Raw genomic sequence first — 26,659 nt, 5'->3', positions numbered from 1 at the left:
AAACCGGTTTCTCAAAACTTTAGCATCAGTTTCTTCATAATGTAGGAATAATATAACTATCAGATAGTGTTGTTGAATGAATGAAATTAGATTATGTAAATGAAGCACTTAGTACAATGCCAGACAAAATCTCAATAAATAATGGCTAGTATTTTGTATTTGCTACTTTTTCTAGGTTGTGAAATTCTAAATTTGGAGGGTTTTGTTTATACATATCAGCCTTACATATGAAACCTAATAAGGGTATATCTGAATCACCATAAAAAATAAATAAACTGAAAGTGCTTGCTTTGGCAGCACAAGTACTAAAATTGAAATAATACAGAGAAGATTAGCCTGGCCCCTGTACAAGTATGACATGCAAATTTGTGAAGTGTTCCATGTTTTTATACAAAATATTAGGTGTAAACTCTAATTGAAAAAAAATTTTTAAGAAAAATAAAATGATGTCTATGTATTATATTTTTTTAAAAAAATTATTGATTTTCCTTAGTCAGTTTGGCTCAGTGGTTAGATCATCAGCCCAAGGACTGAAGTGTCCCAGGTTCGATTCCGGCCTAAAGCCATGTATCTTAATTGCAGGCTCAATCGCCAGCCCTGGTGGTACTCATGCGGGAGGCAACCAATTGATGTGTCTCACGTTGATATCTCTCACTCTCTCTCCCACCCCTCCACTCCCTAAAACAGCAATGGAAAAAATATCCTCGGGTGAGGAAAAAATAAATAAGTAAAGAAAATTAAAAATAAATAAATTTATTGATTTGAGAGAGAAACATTGATTTGTTGTTCCACTTATTTATGCATTCATTGGTTGCTTCTTGTATGTGCCCTGACGGGAGATCAAACCTGCAACCTTGGCATATCTGGATGACGCTAACCAACTGACCTACCTGGCCAGTGCTACTTACTATATTATATTCTTTTTTTTTTTTTTTTTTTTAGAGAAATGTTTATTGGCTTTGACAACATGTAGATCATTGCTATTGTTGGCAAGATTATTTTTGTGTTTTTAAAGGGAGAGGGAGAAAGAGAGAGAGAAAAACATTGATGTGACAGCAAATACCTATCACCTGCTTCCTGTACACCCCCTACTGGAGATGGAGCCCACAACCCGGGCATGTGCCTTGACCAGGAATGGAACTGACTACCTTTTGGTGCATGGGATGCACCCAACCATCTGAGCCACACTTGCCAGAGCTTTTATTATATTCTTTAATTATCACGTCATCTTCCTCATATACAATTTACTCTAGCAAAAACTGTTACTGATTTCTCACTACAGTAATCCAAAATATCATATTTATCTATTTAAATGTCTCTTGTTAGGTATGTGGTAAATTTATTGAAAGCAGGAATTTTGTCTTAGACCTCTTTATATAAAATCAAAGGTAATAGTGGACCTAGATCTAAATCCTGCCTTTGTTGCTCATTATCACTGAGACCTTGGATAGATTTTTTTTAGCCTCTGTAAAACTCAGTTATTTTCTCAGCCACAAGATAGAGATAATGTATCTCAGCTTTTTGAGAAATTTAAATGTAGTAAAGTTTGTAAAAGCAGATTATCATAAGATCTGTCATAAACATTAACAAATATTGTTAATACCTTGTTTCCTTTGGATTTTAGGTGCATCTGAATACATAATTAGTGTATAGCATCAAGTGAAATTTCTTATATTTGTGTATCTCTTATATTTCATGTAACATTTTTTTACAAATAGCATGATAAGTAAATACTTTTTTGATAGCCATTTTCTGGTACCTAAAAGTATTTTTTAAGGTAATATTAACATAAAAAATAGCTAATACGTCTTTACCCATTTATAAAAGCCATTATGCATTTTTAACACCTTCCTGCACGGCCTACATTGTGCAGCACCCTCAGGACATTACCCAGAGCACTTAGGGATGATGATTTGTTTCCCCAACATCTAAGGAAATGCCTTACGTCTAGAAATGGTTGATTATGGAAAAAACATTGTTTTTATTACTACACATAGGCTTAGGATTTGTGATACACTATTAATTCTATGCCAAATAGCAAAAATTGATAGTTGTACAATTCAATTAGAATTCTATATGCAAATACCTTGAAGCTTCATTTTTAGTTATCAGTTGGATAGTAAAACAGTTATATATTCACATGTTTTTACAAAATGGGATCATATGCTTCTTACTGACTTAGTTCTTAAAGCTAGGCTTTGTTATATAACTCATAACTGAAAAACCACTTATATAATTATAGTACATGTAATTTAATAATTTTGTATATAAAAAGTATAGTTTTAAATAGCTTCAGTATCTGGATGTTACAATTTTGTTGGAGACTAAGTTAATAGTACTAGTTCCCATAAGAAATATTCATAAACTCTATCATCAGAATACCATTTGTATCCCTTTGTATCAGAGTTCCCTGATGCTTTATTTAATGTTTTTTCTTTTAGGTGACACGTCTCCTGGATCCATTGCACAGTACAAAGAAAGGATGCCTTCTGTTACTCATAGTCCAGAAATAATGGATTCATCAGAACTGCGGCCATTTTCCAAACCAGATATAGCACTGATAGAAGCCCTGAAGCTTTTAGCTGATGAGGATTGGTAAGTTCAACATTCTTTTTCTTTTTTTTTAACTAGTTTTTTTCCCCCCTTGATTTTTAGAGAGAAGAAGGGAGAGAGAGAGAAAAACAGCGATGTGAGAGTGGAACATCTATCAGCTGCCTCCTGCATGCCCCGTACCAGGGATCTATCCTGCAACCCATGCATGTGCCCTGACCAGGAATCGAACCTGCAACCCCCAGGTCACAGCTCGAGAGAGAAACCACCTACATATCAACAGAGATGTAGATGGAGCTGGGAGTTTGGGGAGGCCATGGTAGCTAGAGTTTGCAAGGCAGAATGCCAGAGAGGATAGAGCTCCACAAAGAACTCCTGAGACCATCAGAGGAATCTTCTCAAATGTTTATCTGAAAACTGGTCAAGACATGCATGTGAGTAAATTACCTGAAGCTAAAACAAGGGCCACTCGAAGAGTTATAGGTAACAATCCATAGAGCATGTGCAAGGCCAAGAATACATCCTGTTCCTACCAGCAGAGTGGAAAATTCCAAATTCACAGGGCTTTGGGTAGAACATTCAGAAGAGTTTTGCTTCATCTATGGAATGACTAAACCCTAAGCTAAAGATTGGATTGGTCCCACCTAACAAAGCATAAAATTAAGGCCTGAGATGATCAAATTTTCCAAATAACTACACCCCAGAACAAAGTTCAAAAATATTTATAGCGATACAACAATATCTAAGGTAAAATTCATGATGCCTGGTATCCAATAAAAATTGTCAGGCATGCAAAGAAATAGGAAAATACAACTCTAATGAGAAGAAAAAATTAAACAATTGAAACTAATCCTAACATGATACAGATGATAGAATTCATAAAGAAGGATATTATAACTACAGTTATAATTCTAATCCATGTGTTAAACTAGAAGCAGCTCTGGCTGTGTAGCTCAGTCAGAGCGTTGTCCCCATAGGCCAGAGATTAAATCATTGGTCTGGCACTGTTGAGGCAACAGCAGGCAGGACTTAAAATTCAATAAATCTAGGAGCTTTTTTCATAGCTAATTTATAAGTTGATAATTTTGTATGACCCCTGAATGATGTTATAAATATCCAAATGGCCCTTGGTAGAAAAAAGTTCCCCTACCTCTCCATAGGCCAAGGTTGCAGGCTCAATCTCTAGTCAGGGCACATACAAGAAGCAAGCAATAATCGCATAAATAAGAGGAAATACAAATTGATGTTTCTCTTTCTCTCTCTCTCCTTCCCTTCCTCTCTCCCTCTAACATCAATACTTTTTTTAAAAAAATTATGCTGGAAGAAAGACATGAACAGAGAATCAGTGAGCTTAGGACAACTTGCAAAATTCCTTGAGCCATATAATGTAACATGATTGAGGGAAGTGATATCTCATCATCTTTATCGCCAAGAGGAGGGCATTATACATGTTTGTATACCATGGGCAGGAATCATGGTGCCATTTTAAAATTCTGTGTCTCACATCAGGAATAAAGAGGGTCATCTTAAAATGAAAAAGGTTAATTCATCAAGCATTCATAGCAATCCCAAACATTTATTTACCATATAACAGAGCTTCAAAATACATTAAGAAAAAACTGGTAGACCTGCAAGAAGAAATAAACAAATGGATGTTATGGTTGGAACTTAAATAACCCTCTCTCATTAATTGATAGAACTGGTAGAAAGGAAATCAGTAAGTATATAGAAAATTTGAACACTACTGAACTAATTGACATTTGTAGAACACTCCACCTTAAACCACAGAATTCACATTGTTTTCAAGGCAATAAGGAACATTTATCAAGAAAGACCATATTCTAGGAGGAACCAAGATGGCAGCACAGGTAAACGCGGTATTCGCCTCCTCCCACAACCACATCAGAATTACAACTAAAATACGGAACAGCCATCATTCAGAACCACCTGAAATATGGCTGAATGGAAGCCCTACAACTAAAGAATTAAAGAAGAAACCACGTTGAGACTGGTAGGAGGGGTGGAGGAGCAGGCTGGGTTGGTCCAATACCCACATGTGGCATGTTTTTCATCAGGAGCAATATCTTGGCTGTGGCAAATCCACCATGAGGAGCAAGGGCTCCCAGCCCCACAACAGATCCCTCAGCCTCAGGTTCCAGTGCTGGGACAAGAAGTCCCCATAACTTCAGGTTTTAAAACCCAACAGGGATTATGGCTGAGTAACGGAAGGAGCTGGAGACCCAAGCTGTTCCTCTTAAAGGGCCAGCACACAGACTTACTCTGACTCACTCCCTCTGAGCTCCAGCACTGAGGCAGCAGCTTGAAAGGATCCAGGGACATACAGGGAGGAACTAAATTGTCTGGCACGAGGGCAAGAACTAGGAGGCAGTTTTCTCCCAGACAAAAGTGCTGGCAAAGGTCATTATTACTCTACTGATATCTCCCCTGCCACAGAGCTGACTGGCAGGCATCTTATCTGAGTCTCCATCAATCCAGCCCACACTGTTTGCCCCTCCCTGGTGATCCCCTGAGACCCCCCACCCCACCCAATTTTCAGTCCTCCCCAAGCTGTTTGCAGTAGCTTTTCCATATAAATGGCCTGTCCTAGCTCAAACTTCAGACTTTTCTAAAATCTCTCAAACAGCAGCTGGCCTCAGCATACCCCATACCTTTGATAAGTGACCTCAGGCCCAGCACTAGCAGCAGCTTGCCAAGGTTCACAGCTTGGCCTCTCCTGGGCGCCTCCAAGCCCAACACAAGTAGCAACCATCCATAGATCACTCTGTAGCTGGTGCCAGGTGGCCCCAGGCAGGACACAAGCATTAGCTGACTTTGCATCTCCTGGGAGGCCCCAGAGCCAGTGCACCCAGTGGTCAGATTCAGACCATGCCAGATTACAACCCAACCACATCCACGAGTGGCACACTCAAGGTGCAGACTTGGTGAGCACCAAAGCCTCACTGAAGCAAATCCTCCTCCATAGTGGTGTCCCCTGCACAGCAGCTCTTCCACTGTAATTGTAGCTCGTCCTCAAAACCACTTGGCCTGGGGGTCAATTCCTCCCAGTGATGCCAACAGCAGTCAAGGCTCAACTACAACAGGACAGTGCACACAGCCCACACAGGTGCACCTAGAGTGCCCAGCTCAGGTAACTGGCGAGGCTGAACTACTGGGCCCTACTGGACACCTACTACACAAGGCCACTCTACCAATTCCAGGAGACATAGCAGCTCTACCTAATACATAGAAACAAACACAGGGAAGCATCCAAAATGAACAAAGAAACATGTCACAATAAATGAACAGAAGAAATCTCCAGAAAAAGAACTAAATGAAATAGAGTCAAGCAAGCAAAATACCAGATACAGAGTTCAAAACAACGGTTATTACAAGGATGCTCAAGAAACTTAAGGAGAACTTCAAAGAACTTAGTGAGAATTTCAAGAAACTTCGAACATTAACAACATCAAAAAAGGAACAGTCAGAAATGAAGGATACACTAACTGAAATGAAGAATAATTTGCAGGGGCCCTGCCAGGCATGGCTCAGTGGTTGAGCATAGACCTAGGATCCAGAAGATTGCGGTTCAAGTCCTGGTTAGGGCACATGCCCAGGTGCAGGCTCAATCCCCAGTCAAGGGCCTGCAGGGGGCAGCCAGTCAGTGATGACTCATCATTGATGTTTCTATCTCTTTCTCTCCCTCTCTCCCTTCCTCTCTCTTAAATCAATAATGAATAAACTTGGCTTTAAAAAAAGATGTTTAAAAATAAATAATTTACAGGGAATCAACAGTAGAGTAGAGGATGCTGAGAATCAATTCAGTGCTTTGGAATATGAAGCAAAAACCACCCAATCAGAAGAACAAAAAGAAAAAATAATCCGAAAGTGTGAAAATAGTGTACGGAGTCTCTGGGACAACTTCAAGCGGCCCAACATTTATATTTTGGGGGTGCCAGAAGGAGGAGAAAGAGAGCAAGAAATTGAAAACCTATTTGAAAAAATGACAGAAAATTTCCCCTACCTGGTGAAAGAAATAGACTTACAAGTCCAGGAAGCACAGTCCCAAACAAGAGGAACCCAAAGAGGCCCACAGCAAGACACATCATAATTAAAATGCCAAAGGTTAAAGACAAAGAGAGAATCTTAAAAGCAGCAAGAGCAAAGCAGTTAGTTACCTACAAGGGATATCCATACAACTGTCAGCTGATTTCTCAACAGAAACTTTGCAGGCCAGAAGGGAGAGGCAAGAAATATTCAAAGTGATGAAAAGCAAGAACCTACAACCAAGATTGCTCTACCCAGCAAAGCTATCATTTAGAATTGAAGGTCAGATAAAGAGCTTCTCAGACAAGGAAAAGCTAAAGGAGTTCACCACCACCAGACCAGTACTACAGGAAATGTTGAAGGGTCTTCTTTAAGAAGAAGCTAATGAACAAAAGAATCTGACAAACTAAATAGATCCAGAGACATTGACGCACGCAACAGACAATCATATTCATATTTCAGAGGGAAGTGGGGGTGGAGGGTGGGAAGAGATTAACCAAAGAAGTTATATGCATATATGCATAACCCATGGACACAGACAATAGTGGGGTGAAGGCCTGGGGAGGGGGTGGGAGCGAGGTGGAGGGGGTCAAAACTCCAATGTCAGATGGTTTCACTAGTGAATTATTCCAAACATTTAAGGAAGAAATCAACTCTACACAAATTTCTAGAACACAAATTGGGGGGGGGAAATGGCACACCTGTAATTTTCAACAATAAAGATAAATTTTTAAAAAATAATAAAAATAAAATAAAAGAATGAAAAAAAAATTGTGGGTTGCAGCTAAATTAGAGAGGAATTTATAGCACTGTAACACCGATATCAGAAAAGAAAAGTGTTATATCAGTGCCCTCAGCTTTCACCTTAAACTATTAACAAAGGAGCAAAGAATCCCAAAATAAGCAAAGAAAGGAAATAATAAAGATAGAATTGAAATCAATGGAATGCAACGCAGAATCAATGAAATTTTTAACAAATCAGTGAAAGCAAAGGTGTATTCTTGGAAAAGATCAGTAAAATTGATAAACCTCAAGTCAGATATACGAAAAGAGAGAAGAAACAAATTACCACATCAGGAATGAAAGAAGAAGCATCACTATTATATAGCTATTAATCAAATAGAAGGAATGTCAGAAACAGCTTTACGCTCATAAATTTGACAACTTAATGAAATGTACAAATTCCTTGAAATACACAAACTAACAAAACTCACTCAAAAAGAAATTAGATGATGTATATAACTCAATATCTATTAAGGAAATTGAATTCGAGTTTAAAACTTTCCCACAAAGAAAACTCCAGTGTCAGATGGTTTCACTAGTGAATTATTCCAAACATTTAAGGAAGAAATCAACTCTACACAAATTTCTAGAACATTGAAAAGGCTAGAGTACTTTCCATCTTATTCATTGAGGCCGGTATTATCCTGATATCAAAACCATGCAAAGACAAGAAAACAAAACTACAGAATTATAACCAATGTATCTCATGAACATAGATGCAAAAATCCTTAAAACAGAACTTTTTATTTCCCCTTCTAGTCCCAAATCTGCTTTTCCCCCAGTGTTCACCATCTTAGTTAATGCCCCTGCCATGGACATTTACTTGTTCATACTAAGTGAGTGTTAGCTTGTTCTCATTTCTTCACATTTCATCAGTTTCTCTGTTTATAGAACATATCCTGAACCCAATCACATACTGCGATCTCTGCTGCTATTCTTCTAATCTCACCTGGCTACAGTAGTATCATCAGTAGTTTCGATACATCCATTATTTGCCTACCTAGTCCAACAGCCAGAAAGATGCTCTTAAAACAAATCAGACCATGGGATTCCTTCATGGAAAACCGTCCAGTGGCTCTCTAAAAAAATTTTAAACTGCTTACTATAGCTTACAGGGTCCTTTAACTGCTTACTATTGCTTACAGGGTCCTTCATTATCTGTCCCTTGCCTCTTTTTGTAGCCTAATTCCCTACCATGCTCTGCCTTACTTATCCAATGTAGCTAACTGGCTATTTTCTGTACACCCAAGCTCATTTCTACCTCAAGATCTTTGTACTTCATTCTTTGAACACTTTCCCAATGGCTTTCTCTCTCACTTCATTCAAATACCTTTCAAATGTCACCACCTCAGAAAAGCTTGCTTTCATTCTCCTCACTAAAATAGTGTTCTTTCCCCATCCTCTTATGCTGATTTATTTTTAATATTACGTATTGCTACCTGACCTTATATATATTTTTTCTCATTATAATATCTATGAGGACAGAGATGTTTTATCTTTTTCAGATGAGCATTTCACATAAACTTGGAAAGAATCTATGTTCTGCTGATGTTGGTTGTAGTCTTCTCTAAATGTTAAGTAGATCAAGTTGGTTGATAATGGTTGATAGTGTTTAAATTTTCTGTGTCCTTGCTGATTTTCTATTTCTTTTATCAATTACTGTGAAAGGGCTTTTGAAATCTCCAACTATAATTGAATATTTATTGTTTATTTTTTTCTGTTATTTGTTTCCTTTTAGCACTTAGGTTTTGTTGAGTTGGTTTCTGGATTTTATATTTCTGACCTGAAGTTTTCTGCAATTATTTGTTCTTCTGTGTGAGTCTTTTTTTCTATGTCTCTTTAAGAATATTCCCTTTAACACTCTTTTTAGCAATTTGAATATGATGTCCTATATTGTGTTGGGGGTTTTTTTTGTTTTTGTGGTTATCCTGTTTGGGACTTGTTCTTGCATCTGAGAGTGTATAATTTTGATCAAATCTGGAAAATTTTCAGCCACTATTTCTTAATTTCTTTTTCTATTTCCCTCTCTCAACTCCATTTTCTATTTACTTTAAATAGAAAATAGAATTGGATTGCTTCTACATCTAAATTGTAACTGTAAAGTGTTTTATGCTTATCTATAAAATGAAATTTTTGAACTAGTTGTTTAATAGGTTTACCACCTTAGAATCTTAGGTCTTTTCTCTCTGTTTTCCATTACTTATTCAGATTATTTATTTATTTATTTATTTTTAATATATCTTTATTGATTTCAGAGAGAGGAAAGGAGAGGGGGAGAGAGAGATAGAAACATCAATGATGAGAGAGTCACTGATCAGCTGCCTCCTGCATGCCCGCAACTGGAGATCGAGCCCGCAACCCGGGCATGTGCCCTGACCGGGAATTGAACCCCGATCGCCTGGGTCCTAGGTCGATGCTCAACTGCTGAGCCACGCCCGGCTGGGCTTATTCAGATAATTTAAATGCTTAAAAAAATAACAACCATTAATAGTACCAACTTAGGAAACTCATCTTAGCTCACATAATCAAACCCTCAAGATGAAAACCATCAAATTTGAAATGTTATATCTAAATTTCAGTTGAATCCACTCTGCTGATGTTAGTATTCACCCACCCTTCATCTGGCTTATTACATTAGATAATGAAAAGAAATACAAGTTACAGAACCACCTATTGGTGGTTTCCTGTTCTTGATTTATATAGTCACCAACAAGGTAACAGGTAGTTACTTTTCTTTTTTCTGCTTTTGTTTTACTGTTTCACTCACCTTTTGTTTGCCATTCCTTTTCCTCTGTTCTCTAGAAAGAAAGTGACACTCTTACTAGGGGACAAAAATAATCCTTTTTATTTACAAAGCATAAACTTAGTTTGTCAATAGTGGTTTTGAGCCCTGCCAGGCGTGGCTCAGCAGTTGAGCATCAACCTAGGATCCAGGCAGTCGGGGTTCGATTCCCGGTCAGGGCACATGTCCGGGTTGCAGGCTCGATCCCCAGTTGCGGGCATGCAGGAGGCAGCCGATCAGTGACTCTCCCATCATTGATGTTTCTATCTCTCTCTCCCTCTCCCTTCCTCTCTCTGAAATCAATAAAGATATATTAAAAAAAGACATTCTGTTCCAGCTGAACCCCATTTTAATAAATGATTTTGTTATTTGTTTCTTTTTCCCATAGGGAGAAGAAAATTGAGGGACTGAATTTTATTAGATGCTTAGCTGCTTTTCATTCTGAAATATTGAACACAAAGTTGCATGAAACAAATTTTGCAGTAGTTCAAGAGGTAAACTTATTTTCAGCAGAGTTAAGGATTGTTTGAATAAATATGCCACATTTATTTTACCTTTTTAAAAACTGTACTAAATGATGTGAGTAGGCTTGTATATAGTTAACATTTTAAAAAACTTGTTAAATGTTGATCTCTAGAACATAATACATATGAAAACATGTTATTTTAATAGTAAATTTGGTTTCAAAGTCATTATTACTGATTTTCTTTCAGAATATCAGCAAAATGTACATTTTGGAAATTTTTTTTAGGTGAAAAATTTACGTTCTGGAGTTTCTCGTGCTGCTGTGGTCTGTTTAAGTGATCTTTTCACTTACCTAAAAAAGAGCATGGATCAAGAACTAGATACTACAGTAAAAGTTTTGTTGCATAAGGCAGGAGAATCAAACACATTTATAAGAGAAGATGTCGACAAAGCCTTGAGAGCTATGGTCAGTAATGTAACTCCTGCACGTGCAGTTGTTTCTCTTATCAATGGAGGACAAAGGTAATGTTCAAAATAATCTTGATATGTCCTTAAACTGAAAATGCAGTTGTTTGTAATCTGAGGTATAGAAAAAAACTAGCAGATTTCAGTTGAAAACATTTATTAAATAATTTGTATGTGATAACTATATTAGGTGCTGAACGTAAAAAGAATAATAATATTATTTTTCTAATATCTACTTTTGTAGATCTGGAACTAAATAAATGTTAGTGATTGAGTTTTTATTTATCTTTAACTTCTTGGGGAGGGATAGCTAATGCAAATAATTTGTCATTTTAGCTTTGAAGGGTGATGAAGGTTAGGAGTAGTTTAATCATTTAACTTTAAAGGCATATCTTTAAAGGAAAATTATTCATACAGCAACTTTGTTTTAATTCATCATGTTTCCTTGTAGCCATTTACACATTGCAGTAAGAAGATGTACAGCCCAGCACCTTTCAGAAGTAGTAGAACTTATGGAAGTGGATCGTATTTTATCTGGAACAAAAGATATGGCTGACCGTATATTACCAGCCGCTGCTAAGTTTGCTCAGGACAGCTCACAAGAAACCAGGTGAATAGCTGCTAATGTTTGCTGAACCTGTTAGTATAAGGGTTTAAAATAAAGAAACAAATGTTTAAAAAGAATGAACATTTTTCTAAATGTACAAGTGGTGCCCCCAGGGATTTGTGCTGGGGGAATGGTGTGTTTTGGTTTTTTGGTGTTTTCTTTTTTTTAATCCTTACCTGAGGATATATTTTCCGCTGCTTTTCAGAGAGAGTGGAATGAGGGGGTGGGGGGAGAGAGAAACATCAGTGTGAGAGAGAAACATCAATTGATTCACTCCCACACGCTCCCTGATTAAGGCCGGGGATCAAGCCTGCAACCGAGGTATGTGCCCTTGGCTGGAATTGAACCCTGGATCCTTCAGTCCTCTGGCTGATGCTCTAACCACTGAGAAAACTGACTAGGGCGTGGGGGAGTGGTTTTATTTAACCAACTTATAAATGATCCTGGGGAAGTGCACAGTGAATTCTCCAAATTTACAGATGACACTGCATACTTCTGTATAGTAAGATGCCATGTCACAGGGATGAACTGCATGAAAACAGCACAAAACTATTGAATGGGCAGAAAAGTGGCCGAAGAACAGCATTGCGGGCAAATGTAAGGTAATGCATTTAGGGAGAAATTATATATTTTCTAAGCAGTCAAGTAAAATCAAGGAAATCAGTGCACATGAAAAAATGAATAGCATACTATCTCCTGAAACATGAGATATCTGCACTTAGAAAATTCCATGATTTTCTGATTGCTACCTATACTTGAACAATTTTATGAAGGTTAAGAACGGTCAAAGAAAGATGACAAAATAATTAAGATGTGGAAAGGTGACAAAAATAATTAAGGTCTGTCACCACTACACTACAATAGGTGTAGTGGAGACAGAAATTTTGGATGCAGTCAGAAGCCTAGGTTCAATTCCTAGCCCCAATCACTGTTTGCCCATAAGCAAGTTACTCAACCTCTGTTAGCCTTTGTTTCCTTGTCTATAAAATTAGGAAGGTTGGACTAGGTGATTGATAATGCCCCATATAAAATCTAAAAATTTATGACATTTATATATGAAGTTAGATTAAAAGGGGAGAGGGAGACTCCTGAATTCATAGAGACTAAAGTTAAAAAGGATATTAAATTTTTAACATTTTAAGACAAAGATGCCCATTACTTTAGGTAACTGGAATTAATCTTGTAGAAGTCATTATACCAAAAGCTAATGTAGAAGGTAAGCATATTCATTTTCTATTGCTGCATAACAAATTACCACAAATATAGTGATTTAAATCAACATAGTGTTTTGGGTTGTTGTGATTTTTAGCTTATCTTTTATGTTAAAAGTCTGGCATGGCTCAACTGCTTCCACTTAGGGTCTCACAAGATGGAAATCAAGGTGACCACAGTGCTGGACCTTTACCTAGAGCAGGGGTGGGGAATCTTTTTTCTGCCAAGGGCCATTTGGATATTTACAGCATCATCCGTGGGCCATACAAAATTATCAACTTAAAAATTAAAACTATGAAAAAACCTCCTAGATGTATTGAATTTTGAGTCCTGCCTGCAGTTGCCTTGGCAGGGCCAGACCAAATGATTTTGCAGGCAGTATGTTTCCCACCCCTGACCTAGAGGCTTTATAGAAGAATCTGCATACAAACTCATTCAGGTTGTTGGCCAAATTTAGTTCCTTGTGTTTATAGGAATGAGTTAACCATTTCCTTGCTGGCTGTCAGTTAGGGTTCTCTCTCAGCTCCCTAAGGCTACCTGAATTCCTTCTCATGCAGCCCCTTCCATCTTCAAGCCAGCCAACAGTTTGCTGAACTCTCTTCATGCTTAGAATCTCTGACTTCTGCTGCGAGCCACAGAAAGCTCTCTATTTTTATTTTTTTTAATTCTCACCTAAGGATTTTTTTTTCCCATTCCTTTTCAGAGAGAGTGGAAGGGAGAGAGAGAGAGAGAAACATCGATGTGAGAGAGACACATCGATTGGTTGCCTCCCTAGGGGGCCCTAACCAGGGCTGGAATCGAGCCACAGCCGAGGCACATGCCCTTAGCCAGAATCAAACCCAGGACCCTTCAGTCCACAGGCCGATGCTCTAACCACTGAGCCAAACCCTGCTAGGGCTAAGCTCTCTGTTTTGAAGGGCTCATGTGATTAGATTAGATCTAGATTATCTATCTTAAAATCATCTCTACCATATAACATAACATAATTCTGAAAGAGCAGGACATCATGGGGGAACCATTTTAGAAGTTCTGCATATCATAGTAATGTGCAAAACATTTTAGGAGAGCTGGATCATAATAGACTAGTTAAGAACCAAAAAAGATAATGGTTGTTTTGTGTAGTAACTTTTTCTTAATGCATAGTAATTCTTATAATCCACTTGTCACTTCCTAGATTCTTATTTGAAATTTTAAAATTATAAAATGGTTACAAATTTCCAGTTTTAATATTTCTTACATTTTGTGTCCCTATTGTCTGCCTTCTTGGTTGTTTTAGCCATCCCAAAATTATTAGGGCCTTTGGTAGACCTCTAGTCTTTAACATTCTGGGCCAAAAGTTAGAACTGTCCTTGAAACTATAACTGATTAGGAGGTACCTATCTGGGAGTAGACCTTATTCTGGTTGTGGGGAGAGAAAAGGTAATTTTATTATATTTGAGAATCTGTTGATACATATCAGGGGTGGGGAACCTTTTTTCTGCCAAGGACCATTTGGATATTTATAGCATCATTCTCAGGCGATACAAAATTATCAACTTAAAAATTAGCCTGCTATATTTGGTCAAATATTTAATTAACTCACCCCTAATGTGATGGCAGAAACTGTTTCTCTTTGGTGAGGCCTTGGCAGGGCCAGACCAAATGATTTCAAGGGCTGTATACAGCCCATAGGCCAGACATTCCCCACCCCTGATATATATGCTACTGAGATTATTGTGTACCTTTTCCCCTCAAAAGCATTGCCTTCTCTGATTCTTCTAGTCCCATATACATATCCTAAGTTATAAGCAAAAGTATAACTGTAATTTATTTTAGCTCCAAGCTTCCTTGAAAAATAAAATATGGTATTGTTATGAGATATTGTGTGATCTCTCTATCCAAAAATATCTCCAATATGCAATTTCATATTGATTTCATTTGATATTTGAGTTTCTACCATTAGAATGATATCTTGGCTTAAGGTATTATTCTAAAAGAATTATTTTAAAATTCATATACCATAAAAATCCTAATTTGGAGAGCATTACACATTCATTAATACACCAACCATGATTTATCAACTAACTTCGGCTACATTTTAGGTAGCAGAGAATAGGTTTTTGACAAATTGGATCCCAGGTAAGTTGAGGCTAGGAAAAAAGACAGAAGATCAGAAATACAGAACCAAGGAGAGGTTGACTCAGATTAAAACATCTAGTAAGCAGATCAGCAGCAAAAGGTCACTGGACAAGGAGCCCAGGACAAAGATAAGAATTCTCCCAACGCACAGTTCTGTCAAAGGCCAGCCTTGATATCGACCCTAGGGTGCCTGAAAAATTGACTCAGAGCTCCTGGCTCTCTATATCTAAAGACAGAAATTGAGCTTTTTAAGATATGTAAAATTATTTACATATTTCTCAAATATCTATAGGTATTATGGTCGAAAGATGCTTTTCCTCATGATGTGTCATCCTAACTTTGATAAAATGCTTGAAAAGTATGTCCCATCTAAAGATTTGCCATATATTAAGGAATCTGTTAAAAGCTTACGACACAAGGTATGTAGAAAAAGTTTACTATAAACAACTTTCATAGCAAAGTTTATTTGCCCAGGAAGGTAAAGGATAGAAATAATAACTTTTTCAATTGTCTATGTTAACCATTTAGAATATATCTACAGTAGCATTTCAGCAACAGCAGTGCTAAATAGACAGTCATAGTGTCAGTAAATGTTATTGAACAGAAGCTTGATATTTGGTAGAATGTAGTGTGGTTTATTGGAGTTACAAGCTCTGGGTTTGAATCAACTCTTAAGAATTAGCAACTATATATAATTTTAGGCACATCATTTCTTTTTAAAAATATATATTTTTATTGATTTTAGAGAGAGAGGAAGGTAGGAGAGAGGGGAAAGAAACATTAACACTGAGAGAAACATAGATTGGTTGCCTTCCACACACACTTTGGGGATCAAATCCTCAACCTGGATATGTGCCCTGACTGGGAATCGGACTGGTGAGCTCTCGGTGCATGGGATGACAGTCAACCAACTGAGCCACATCAACCAGGGCAGGCACATCATTTCTTTAACCAGAATTTTTATTTTTATAAAATGAGGATAGTGATGCTTATTATACTGGGTGCCTGCTTTATTTACCTTGTATGCTTCACTATTAGAGTTCCTACCACACTCCAGAGCATTGATTGATAGGGAGCTCCTTGAGAGGAAGCCCCTTTATCCTGGTAGATAATGGGATTCAGAAATGTCTGTGAAATGAGAGGGTGAGGAAATACCAAGTGAAATAAAATGTGAAAGTGTCTTATAGAAAAGTATTCCATTTACATATTAGTTTTTGTAGAAGTATGTTTAATAATGTAAAAATTTTCTATGGTAATTTATGTTATTTCTGTCTGATAACCTTGGGCAAAGGATTAATTTATGAAAGGATATTTGAAAGATATATAGTAATACATATTTTAGAACATTTTTTCTGTCTATTGAGGTTAAAGACTTCAGCTTTATTCATATCGAACTTATTAAAATAATCATGAAAAAATTATCTTACTCAAATGAGTCATATTATATTTGTGAATCGCTTTAAGTATAAGTATCAGAGAGGGAAAGAGGTTTTATTTTTATTTTTTAATATATCTTTATTGATTTCAGAGAGGAAGGGAGAGGGGGAGATAGAGAGAAGCATCAATGATGAGAGAGTTGTCACTGATCAGCTGCCTCCTGCATGCCCCCAACTGGGGAATCGAGCATGCAACCCGAGCATGTGCCCTGACCAGGAATCGAACTGCGATCTCCTGGATCCTAGGTAGATGCTCAACCGCTGAGCCACTCCTGGCCAGGCAAAAAAGAGGTTTTTAAATAGTTCTTATTGAAATGTTTATTCTCACACTGGCGTTCCATAGGAATTCATTGTTTATGTAATGTGTTCTTATTTTCTATATAGTTTAGCTTTAAGAAAAGTACTTACAAATATAGCATATTGTTTTTTAAAAATTTAGACACTTTACCACGCCAATATCATTTCCCATTAATTGGTCACATATTTTAATTTACTATTAACTATAAGGTATTTTATATATCTGATATGTGATAATCTTTAAAGCATAAGCATAGCAGATTATTAAAATGTCTTCAATCATAAAAACAGATTAATAATGGTTGCTATGAAAATTACATTATGTAAGTTATTTCAATTTATTAGTTTTAAGACTTTCATTACACTACCTTTCTTTATATTTACTTACAGGGTTTGGGAGATTTACCACTAGATACTCCTTCAGCAAAAGGAAGACGATCTCATACTGGCAGTGTTGGAAATGCAAGGTCATCATCTGTTTCCAGAGATGTTTTCAGTATAGCCGAAAGGTAGGATCACTTGATAGTCCACATCATTAGAGAAATTACTCTCTAGTGATAGTAGTCTCATTTGGTTGTTTCCATGAGCTATCCCAGAGGTATTTGCCAAAATTTAATGGAGCTCTAAAAATTGGTAAGGACTTAGAAAGTGTGAGGTAATTAGATTTAATAAGGCAATTATACATATACTCACATCAACTTTCTTTTACATGTATTAAAAATTAGTAAAGCTTTAGTGTTATTGAAATTATCAATATTAGGCTTGTGTTGGACAGCTGTGATTAATTTTTTTTAAATTTATAGCCTTTACTTTTTCCCCTTAATTATAAAAGTAATATATAATTATGGTTAAAGAAGAAAACAACTTTAGAAAATACAAACATTAAAGAATTTAACCTTTAATACTAGTAACCAGCAAAAAACTACTCTTAAATATTTTATAAATATAATTGTATATGCAGATATCTCACCTGTTTAAACTTTTAACATTTAATAGGTTGATTATATCATTTTTTTAAATCTTTCAAAACAAAAGTATTATGATTTCTCTGGTATATTTTTAAGTATATTCTAAACATTTTAAAGCAATATGAGTAGATACATAGGTAGATATATATATATCTACCTTTTTTTTTTAAATCCTCACCCAAGGATCTTTTTTTCATTGCTTTCCAGAGAGAGTGGAAGGGAGAGAGAGAGAAACATCGATGTGAGAGAAACGCATCAATCGGTTACCTCCTGCACGCCCCTTACTGGGGCTAGGGATTGACCCTGAAATTCAGGTTGTGCCCTTGACCAGAATCGATACCAGGACCTTTCAGTCCGTGGCCGACTCTTTAACCATTGAGCTAAACCAGCTAGGGCTACCATCATCACAGTCAATTTTAGAACATTTTCATCACCTCAGAAAGAAATCCCATATTCATTAGCAATCACTACTCATTTCCTCACAATCCTCCCACTCCCATCTGTAGGCAATCTGGTTTCTGTGGATTTGTATATTCTGGACTTTATATGACAGTATAAATGGAATAATATGAGGTTTTTATGACTCACTTCTTAGACTTGGCATCCAATTTTTTGTCATATATCAATACCTCATTCCTTTTTAGGGATGTATTTCATTGTATGAATATACTGCATTTTGTTTATCTATTGATCATTTGATGGATCTTTGGGTTTTGTTGTGTACATGTTTCCAGTTCTCTTGGGTACATGGACTCCTGGTATATAGAATTGCTGGTTCACGTGATAGCTCTGTGTTTAACCTTTTGAGTAACTGCCAGACTGTTTTCCAAGTGGCACCATTTTGCAATCCCCCAGCAATAAAGAGGGTTCCAATTTCTCGACATCCTTATCAACACTTGTAGTTATCCAAGTGAGTATAAACTGATATCTTATTTGACAGACTCTCTTTTTGACCAAACTTTAGACAAGTGCCTTTGAGCCCTCTTTTGTACTGGGCTTCCTCCTTGGGTACTGTTCTTGGCCTACCTAAGCCAGTCTTAGCAAAGAACCCTGCTGTCATTCCCTCCCTCCCCCTTGTTATCTGAGTAGATTCCTCATCCTCCACCTTTGAAGTATAACTACCTAGCCTTCCTTTACAAAAATCTTATTAGGCCAGTTTAGCAAGAAACTCTCTACCCTTGATGTCTCTCTTAGTAATTTTCCATCCACTAACCCCTTTACTATGCATTTTGGCTGTAAATCCCCATTTGTCTCTGCTGTATTCAGAGTTGAACACACTTTTTCTCCCCTGTTGCAACAGTCATGGTCCCTACTGCAGTAGTCTTGAATAAAGTTCTCTTCATCATTTTACAAGTGTTAGAATAATTTTTCTTTAACACATTGTGGTTGTGACTTATATATCGTAGTATTTTTTTTATTTTTTAAAAACATATCCTTATTGATTTCAGAGAGAGGAAGGGAGAGAGATAGAAACATCAATGATGAGAGAGTTGTCACCTATCGGCTGCCTCCCGCATGCCCCCAACCAGGGACCGAGCCCACAACCCGGGCAATTGCCCCAACCGGGAATCGAACCACAATCCCCTGGATCCTAGGTCGACGCTGTACCGCCAAGCCACATCCAGCTGGGCTCCTAGTATGTATTTTTTAAATGATTTGGGGTTTTTTGTAGACAGTATATGATTAGGCTGTGCTTTTTTAATTCAGTCTAACAATCTCTGCCTTTTAATTGGGGTATTTGACCATTTGTTATTTTTATTTTTTAAATGTTTTTATTGATTTCAGAAAGAGGAAGGGAAAGGGAGAGGGAAATACAAACATCAATCAGCTGCCTCTTGCACAGCCCATACTGGGGATCAAGCCTACAACCTGAGCATGTACCCTGACCAGGATCTGAACCAGCATCCTCCTGGTGCATGGAACAATACTCAACCAACTGAGTCACGCTGGCCAGGCAACTTTACTAAAATTTTTTTTTTATCCTCACCTGAGGATATTTTTTCCATTGCTTTTTCAGAGAGAGTAGACAGGAGAGAGAGAGAAACACCGATGTGAGAAAGATACATCGATTAATTGCCTCCCACATGCACCCCAATGGGGGATGGAGATCAAGCCTACAACTGAGACTGAAATCAAACCCGGGACCCTTCACTTTGTGGGCTGATGCTCTAACCACTGAGCAAGACTAGACTGGCTAGGGCAACTTCACTAAATTTTTTTTTTAATTTATCTTTATTGTTGAAAGTATTACAGATGTCCCCTTTGTTCCCCTTATTGATCCCCTCCACCCCGCATCCACCCTCTCTCCTGCCCCCAGGCCATCTCCACACTATTGTCTGTGTCCATAGGTCATGCACATATGCTTTTAAGTTCTTTAGTTAATCTTTCCACCCCCACTCCCCACCCCTACCTTCCCTCTGAAATTCATCCAACTGCTCCATGGTTTTATATTTTTGTATCTATTATGTTCATCAGTTTATTTTGTTCACATATTAGTGAGATCATGTGATACTTGTCTTTCTCTGACTGGCTTATTTCACTTAGCATAATACTCTCCATCCCGGCTAGGTGTGGTTCAGTAGTTGAGCATCAGCCTAGGATCCAGGAGATCAGGGTGCGATTCCTGGTCAGGACACGTGCCTGGGTTGCGGGCTCAATCCCCAGTCGGGCATGCAGGAGGTAGCCGATCAATGACAACTCTCTCATCATTGGTGTTTCTCTCTCTCCCTCTCTCTTCCTCTCTCAGAGATCAATAAAGATATATTAAAAATATATATATGTACTCTCCAGGTTCATCCATGCTTTCCCAAAGGCTACACGATCCTTCTTTTTAACAGCTGCATAGTATTCCATGGTGTAAATGTACCACAGCTTTTTTACTTACTCATCTCCTGATGGACACTTGGGCTATTTCCAGATCTTAGCTATTGTAAATTGTTCAGCTATGAACATAGGGGTGCATAGATTCTTTCTAATTGGTGTTTCGGGATTCTTAGGATATTCACTGGGTCAAGTGGGATCACTGGGTCAAATGGCAGTTCCATATTTAATTTTTTGAGGAAACTCCATACTGTTTTCTATAGTGGCTGTCCCAGTCTGCATTCCTACCAGCAGTGTATTAGGGTTTCCTTTTCTCCACATCCTTGCCGGCACTTGTCATTTGATGATTTGTTAATGGTAGCTGTTCTGACAGGTGTGAGGTGATATCTCGTTTTAATTTGCATCTCTCTGATAATTAGTGACTGAGCATTTTTTCATATGGCTTTTAGCCATCTGTATGTCCACTTTGGAGAAGTGTCTCTTTAGGTTCCTTTGCCCACTTTTTAAAATTTGTCTGTCTGTCTTCCTTTTGTTAAGTTGTATGAGTTCCTTGTATATTTTGGAAATTAACCCTTTATCAGATGTATCATTTGCAAATACGTTCTCCCATACAGTGGGCTCCCTTTTTTGTTTTGTTGATGGTTTCTTTCACTGTGCAGAAGCTTTTTATTTTGGTGTTGTCCCACTTGTTTATTTTCTCCTTTGTTTCCCTTGCCCTCGGAGATGTATTGGCAAACATATTGCTACAAGAGATATCTGCGATTTTGCTGCTGCCTAGGTTTTCTTCTAGGATTTTTATGGTTTCATGACTTACATTTAGGTCTTTTATCCATTTTGACTTTATTCTTGTGTATGGTGTAAGTTGGTAGTCTAGCTTCCTTTTTTACATATACCTGTCCAATTTTCCCAGCACCATTTATTCAAGAGACTATCTTTACTCCATTGTATGCTCTTGCCCCCTTTGTCAAATATTGACTATAATGGAGTGGGTCGATTTTTGGATTCTCTGTCCTGTTCCATTGATCTATATACCTGTTCTTGTGCCAGTGCCAGGCTGTTTTGAATACAGTGGCTTTGTAGTATAACTTGGTATCTGGTACTGTGATCCCTCCAACTCTGTTCTTCTTTCTCAAGATTGCCATCCCTATTCAGGTTATTTTTGGTTCCATATAAATTTTTGAAGTGTTTGTTCTAGATCTGTGAAGTATGTCATTGGTATTTTAATAGGGATTGCATTGAATTTATAGATTCCTTTGGATAGTATGGACATTTTAGTGATGTTAATTCTACCGGTCCATGAACACGGCATATTCTTCCAGTTTATGTCTTCATTTATCTCTTTTTTCATCATCCTGTAGTTTTCTGGGTACAGGTCTTTTACATCCTTGGTTAGGTTTATTCCTAAGTATCTTAATTTTTTTGTTGCAATGGTAAATGGGATTGATTTTTTATTTTCCCTTTCTGTGAGTTCACTACTGGTATATAAAAATGCCATTGATTTCTGGGTGTAAATTTTGTATCCAGCTACATTGCCAAATTCATTTATCAAGTCTAGTAGTTTTCTGGTGGAGTCTTTAAGGTTTTCTATGTACAATATCATGTCACCTGCGAATAATGACAGTTTTACTTCCTCTTTTCCAATTTGAATGCCTTTTATTATTTGTTCTTGTCTGATCTCTGTGGCAATGACTGCCAGTACTATGTTGAATAAGAGTGGTGACAGTGAACACCCCTGTCTTGTTCCTGTTCTTAGGGGAAATGCTTTTAGTTTTTGCCCATTGAGTATGATGTTGGCTGTAGGTTTGTCATATATGGCCTTTATTATGTTGAGGTATGATCCCTCTGTTCCCACTTTGCTGAGTGTTTTTATCAAAAATGCGTGTTTTGTTGAATGCTTTTTCTCTATTGATATGATCATGTAATTTTTTTGTCTTTCAGCTTGTTTATGTGGTGTATCAATCACATTTATTGATTTACGAATATTGTACCAGCCCTGCATCCCTGGAATAAATCCGACTTGGTCATGGTGTTTGACCTTTTTAATATATTGTTGGATCTGATTGATAATATTTTGTTGTAGTTGATTTCTAATTTCATGCCATTGTGATCCGAGAAGATGCTTGATATCATTTCAGTCTTCTTGAACTTGTAGAGACTTGCCTTGTGCCCTAACATGTGCTCTATCTTTGAGGATATCCCATGTGCACTTGAGATGAATGTATATCCTGTAGCTTTAGGGTGAAATGTCCTGTAAATGTCAGTTAATTCCATCTGATGTAGTGTGTCATTTAAGATTGTTGATTTTTTTGCCTAGAAGGTCTATCCAGTAATGTCAGTGGGGTGTTAAAGTCTCTTTCTATGATTGTATTGCTGTCAATCTCTCTCTTAAAGTCCTCCAAAAGTTTTTTTCATATGCATATATGTTTACCAGGGTTATATCCTCTTGTTGGATTGATCTCTTTAGTATTATGTAGTGACCTTTATTGTCTCTTGTTATGGCTTTTATTTTGAAATCTATTTTGTCAGATATGAGTATTTCTACCTCTGCTTTTTTTCATTTCCATTTGCATGGGAAAAATTTTTCCATCCCTTCACTTTCATCCTGTGTGAGTCCTTTGTTCTGAGGTGTATCTCTTTTAGACAGCATATATATGGGTCATGTTTTTTTATCCATTCAACCACCCTATGTCTTTTGATTGGAGCATTTAATTCATTTACATTTAAGGTTATTATTGATAGGTACTTATTTATTGCCATTATCTTTTTTTTCTTTCTTTTTTTTAAGAATCTCTATGAGCGTCTGGAATGGCTTCCCCCCCCCCCCCCTTTAAATTTATCTTTTATTGATTTCAGAAAGCAGAAGGGAGTGGGAGAGAGAGAGATAGAAGCATCAATGATGAGAGAATGATCATTGATTGGCTGCCTCCTGCATGCCCCCCATTGGGGGTCCAGCCCGCAACCTAGGCATGTGCCCTGACTGGGAATCAAACCAAGATCTCCTGGATCCTAGGTCAATGCTCAACCACTGAACCACACCCAGCTGGGCCCATTTTCTCTTTATGTCTGTGTTCGTCTCATTCTCTATATTTCTTCTTCTTACACCAACCCCTTTAACCTTTCTTGTAGTGCACATTTGTTAGTGATAAACTCCTTTAGCCGTTTTTTTGTCTGCGAAGCTCTTTATTTCACCTTCAATTTTGAATGATAGCCCTGCTGAATAGAGTAGTCTTGGATTCAATCCCTTATTTTTCATTACTTTGAGTACTTCATGTCACTCCCTTCTGTCCTGAAGTGTTTCTATCAAGAAATCAGCTGTCAGCCTAATGGGAACTCCCTTATAGGTAACTTACTGTCTCTCCCTCACTGTTTTTAAGATTCTTTCTTTGTCTTTAATGTTTGCCATTTTAATTATGATGTTTGTCATCTTTTATGGTTGCCCAAGGTCTGATTCAGCAGCCTCCAGAGATCACAGAGGTGCCATAATGACTCTTGGCTCCCAGAACCCAACTTTACTAAATTTAATGATTAGTTCTAAAAGTTCTTTGGTAGAGTGTTTAGAGTTGTCTGTATATAATATATCATGTGCACATAGAGACTGTTTTACTTCCTCTTTTTCCATTCAAATACCTTTTATTTCTTTTTCTTGCGTAATTGCTCCAGCTACGACTTTCAGTAATATGTTTAATAAAAATGTTGAGAATGGGCATCCTTTTCTTATTCCTAATATTTGAGAAAAAACTTTCAGCTTTTCATTGTTGATTGTGATATTAGCTGTGTCCTTTTCACATATGGCCTTTAATATGTTAAGATACATTTTTTTTGTATATCCAGTTTGTTGAGCATTTTTATCATGAGTGGATATTGATTTTTATCAAATGCTTTTTCTGCATCTTTTGAGATGATAACATGACTTTTTATCCTTCATTTTTGATAATGTGGTGTATAACATTGATTGATTTGTGGATGTTAAGCCATCCTATAAATCCCACTTGGTCATTGTGTATGATTCTTTTAATTTATTGAATTTGGTATGCTAATATTTTTGTTGAGGATGTTTGTATCTGCTCTATTATCATTCTTAATGTCTTCTCTTTTTTTGAAATAAATTTTATTAACATAACTAGTGAGTTCCTCCACGTTACTTTATCTTTTCCCTCTAAAGTGTATTAAGTGTTATTTTACTATTAAATCCATCCTGGTTATTGTTTAAGCCTCACACAGTTTTTGTTGTGTTTTTTTTAATATGTGTTTATTGATTTTTCGAGAGAGAGAAAGGGAAAGGGAGAGACACAGAGACATTGATTGGCTGCCTCATGCACATCCCCTACTGGGGATCAAGCCAGAATCCTGGGCATGTGCCCTGACTGGAAATCAAACTGGTGACCTCTTGCTGCATGGGACAGTGCTCAATCAATCAGCTGAGGCACAATGGCCAGGGCAAGTTCAACCTGTTTTGAACAATAAAAAAGCCATCTTTATGGATACGTTTCAGTAATTAGATGGCTTCTTGAGGTATTCTTCTGTTTTATCCTTTTCATTTATTCACCTTTTATGTATCATATAATCCTCTGTTAAAATATAAATTTAATCCCTTATTTTTCTCATTGTAGAATTAATTTGAATAGAATTAACCATTTTACCAATTAACCTCAGATTAACTTATTTAAACAAATTAAAAATAATGGATAAATATATCTAGGATCTGCATTTTCAGATCACCATCCTGTATCTACTTTTATAATGATTCTGAGTCATTCGTTAAACCACTGCTCTTACGACAACTTTAGCATAGAGTTTTATACCGCTAATCAGTGAAATGGTAGTCACTGGCAATTGTTACCATTCTCTTTAAGACCTATCAATTTGCAGGACTCTAGTTTCAAAGGAATTATTATCTGCCACATTGAGTCAACCTATTATAGCAATGGAAAACATTGTGCAACTAAAACTAAAAGTCATTGAAATAGTAAATTCTGCTGGTCTCAAATTTCTAATTTTCTCTTGCATGTTTACATGGATATTTTATGGAAAAGGGTTAATAGCCTGGCTGGTGTGACTCAGTGGTTGAGCGTTGCTCTGTGAACCAGGAGGTCACAGTTTGATTCCCAGTCATGGCACACCCCCAGGTTGCCAGCTCAGTCCCCAGTAGGGGGCATGCAGGAGGCAGCCAATCATGATTCTCTCTCATCACTGATGTTTCTCTCTCTCTCTCCCTCTCCCTTCCTCTCCCTTAAATCAATAAAAACATATGTTAAAAAAGAAAAGGGTTAATATAGCACACCTCAGGCTGCATTCCTCAGAAAGGATTGCTTGCAAGGTTAGCCCTTGACTGGCATCTGGGAACTAGGATTTCAAGGCTTTTCACCATTCCCTAACTGATAAGCATAGTTTACTGTGCCTAAATTACTTAGATAATCAAAATGATTTATGCTGAAGTTCTGCTTTACTTTTGGGAGTCTGGAATTTCAGCGTGCCCTAGGCAGAGGACCAACCATTACCCATTCCCAATAAAAACTCTGAACTCTTACCATCTGATAAACTTAATTCAATTTGTTACTAGAGAAATTAAGTTTGTACTATGTGACTTTACTGGGAAAGGACCCTAGGAAGCTTAAATCTGGTTTCCTCCAGGCTTTGACCCACGTGCCTTCTGCCTTTGCTGATTTTGCTTTGTAACCTTCTACTGTAATAAATCTTGGCCATGAGTAAAACTGCATGCTGAGGCTTGAATACAAATTCCTAAGGTAGCTCCTCTGAAAGCCACTTAATTTTTGTAAATTTATTTTTTATTGTTGATATTACTATAGATGTCCCCTATTGCTTTTATTCAAATTGGAGGTGGGAGTGCTGGGGTTGTTTGCAGACCTGTTAAGAGCTGTTCTACTCCTTGCAACAGAGGTGGGAGCAAAATTAAAAAAAAAACAAAACCCTGCATGCTGAACCCCATGAGTCCTCTTAGCAAATCACTTAACCCAGGAGAAATATTGGGGGTCCCAACACAGGTATAATGGCTATGGGTTAGATCATTTTGTGAATTTTTAGAAAATAAATATATAATGAGAATTATTATTACATTTCTGTTTCATATAGGAATTTAATAATGAAATTAGCC

At 37.2% G+C, this 26,659-nt stretch overlaps 1 protein-coding gene and 1 non-coding gene across 6 annotated transcripts in view; both read left to right on the top strand.

Moving 5' to 3' along the window:
- The window catches only part of TOGARAM1 (TOG array regulator of axonemal microtubules 1), an 89,067-nt gene that overhangs the window by 51,961 nt on the left and 10,447 nt on the right, over positions 1 to 26,659 (top strand). For 2 of the 5 annotated variants that reach the window (XM_087824939.1, XM_087824935.1), the window contains 7 exons: positions 2,442 to 2,595; positions 10,548 to 10,653; positions 10,911 to 11,146; positions 11,541 to 11,699; positions 15,319 to 15,445; positions 17,150 to 17,268; positions 22,486 to 25,673. In XM_087824939.1, the coding sequence (XP_087681065.1) occupies positions 2,442 to 2,595; positions 10,548 to 10,653; positions 10,911 to 11,146; positions 11,541 to 11,699; positions 15,319 to 15,445; positions 17,150 to 17,268; positions 22,486 to 22,519 (935 nt within the window). In that variant the 3' untranslated portion in view covers positions 22,520 to 25,673. Of the gene's footprint in view, positions 1 to 2,441; positions 2,596 to 10,547; positions 10,654 to 10,910; positions 11,147 to 11,540; positions 11,700 to 15,318; positions 15,446 to 17,149; positions 17,269 to 22,485; positions 25,678 to 26,659 lie in introns of those variants that run through there. The other 3 variants (XM_087824949.1, XM_087824944.1, XM_016217363.2) reach the window with 3 other exon arrangements.
- On the top strand, positions 282 to 388 carry LOC148094294 (U6 spliceosomal RNA). The gene has a single exon (XR_015716273.1). It is a non-coding gene; the product is annotated as a U6 spliceosomal RNA (small nuclear RNA).

The sequence above is a fragment of the Miniopterus natalensis genome, chromosome 1, assembly GCF_054644295.1.
Source record: "Miniopterus natalensis isolate mMinNat1 chromosome 1, mMinNat1.hap1, whole genome shotgun sequence".
In the NCBI taxonomy this organism is placed as follows: Eukaryota; Metazoa; Chordata; class Mammalia; order Chiroptera; family Miniopteridae; genus Miniopterus; species Miniopterus natalensis.
Note: the sequence above shows the minus strand (reverse complement) of the source record. Positions and strands in the feature narration are given on the sequence as shown.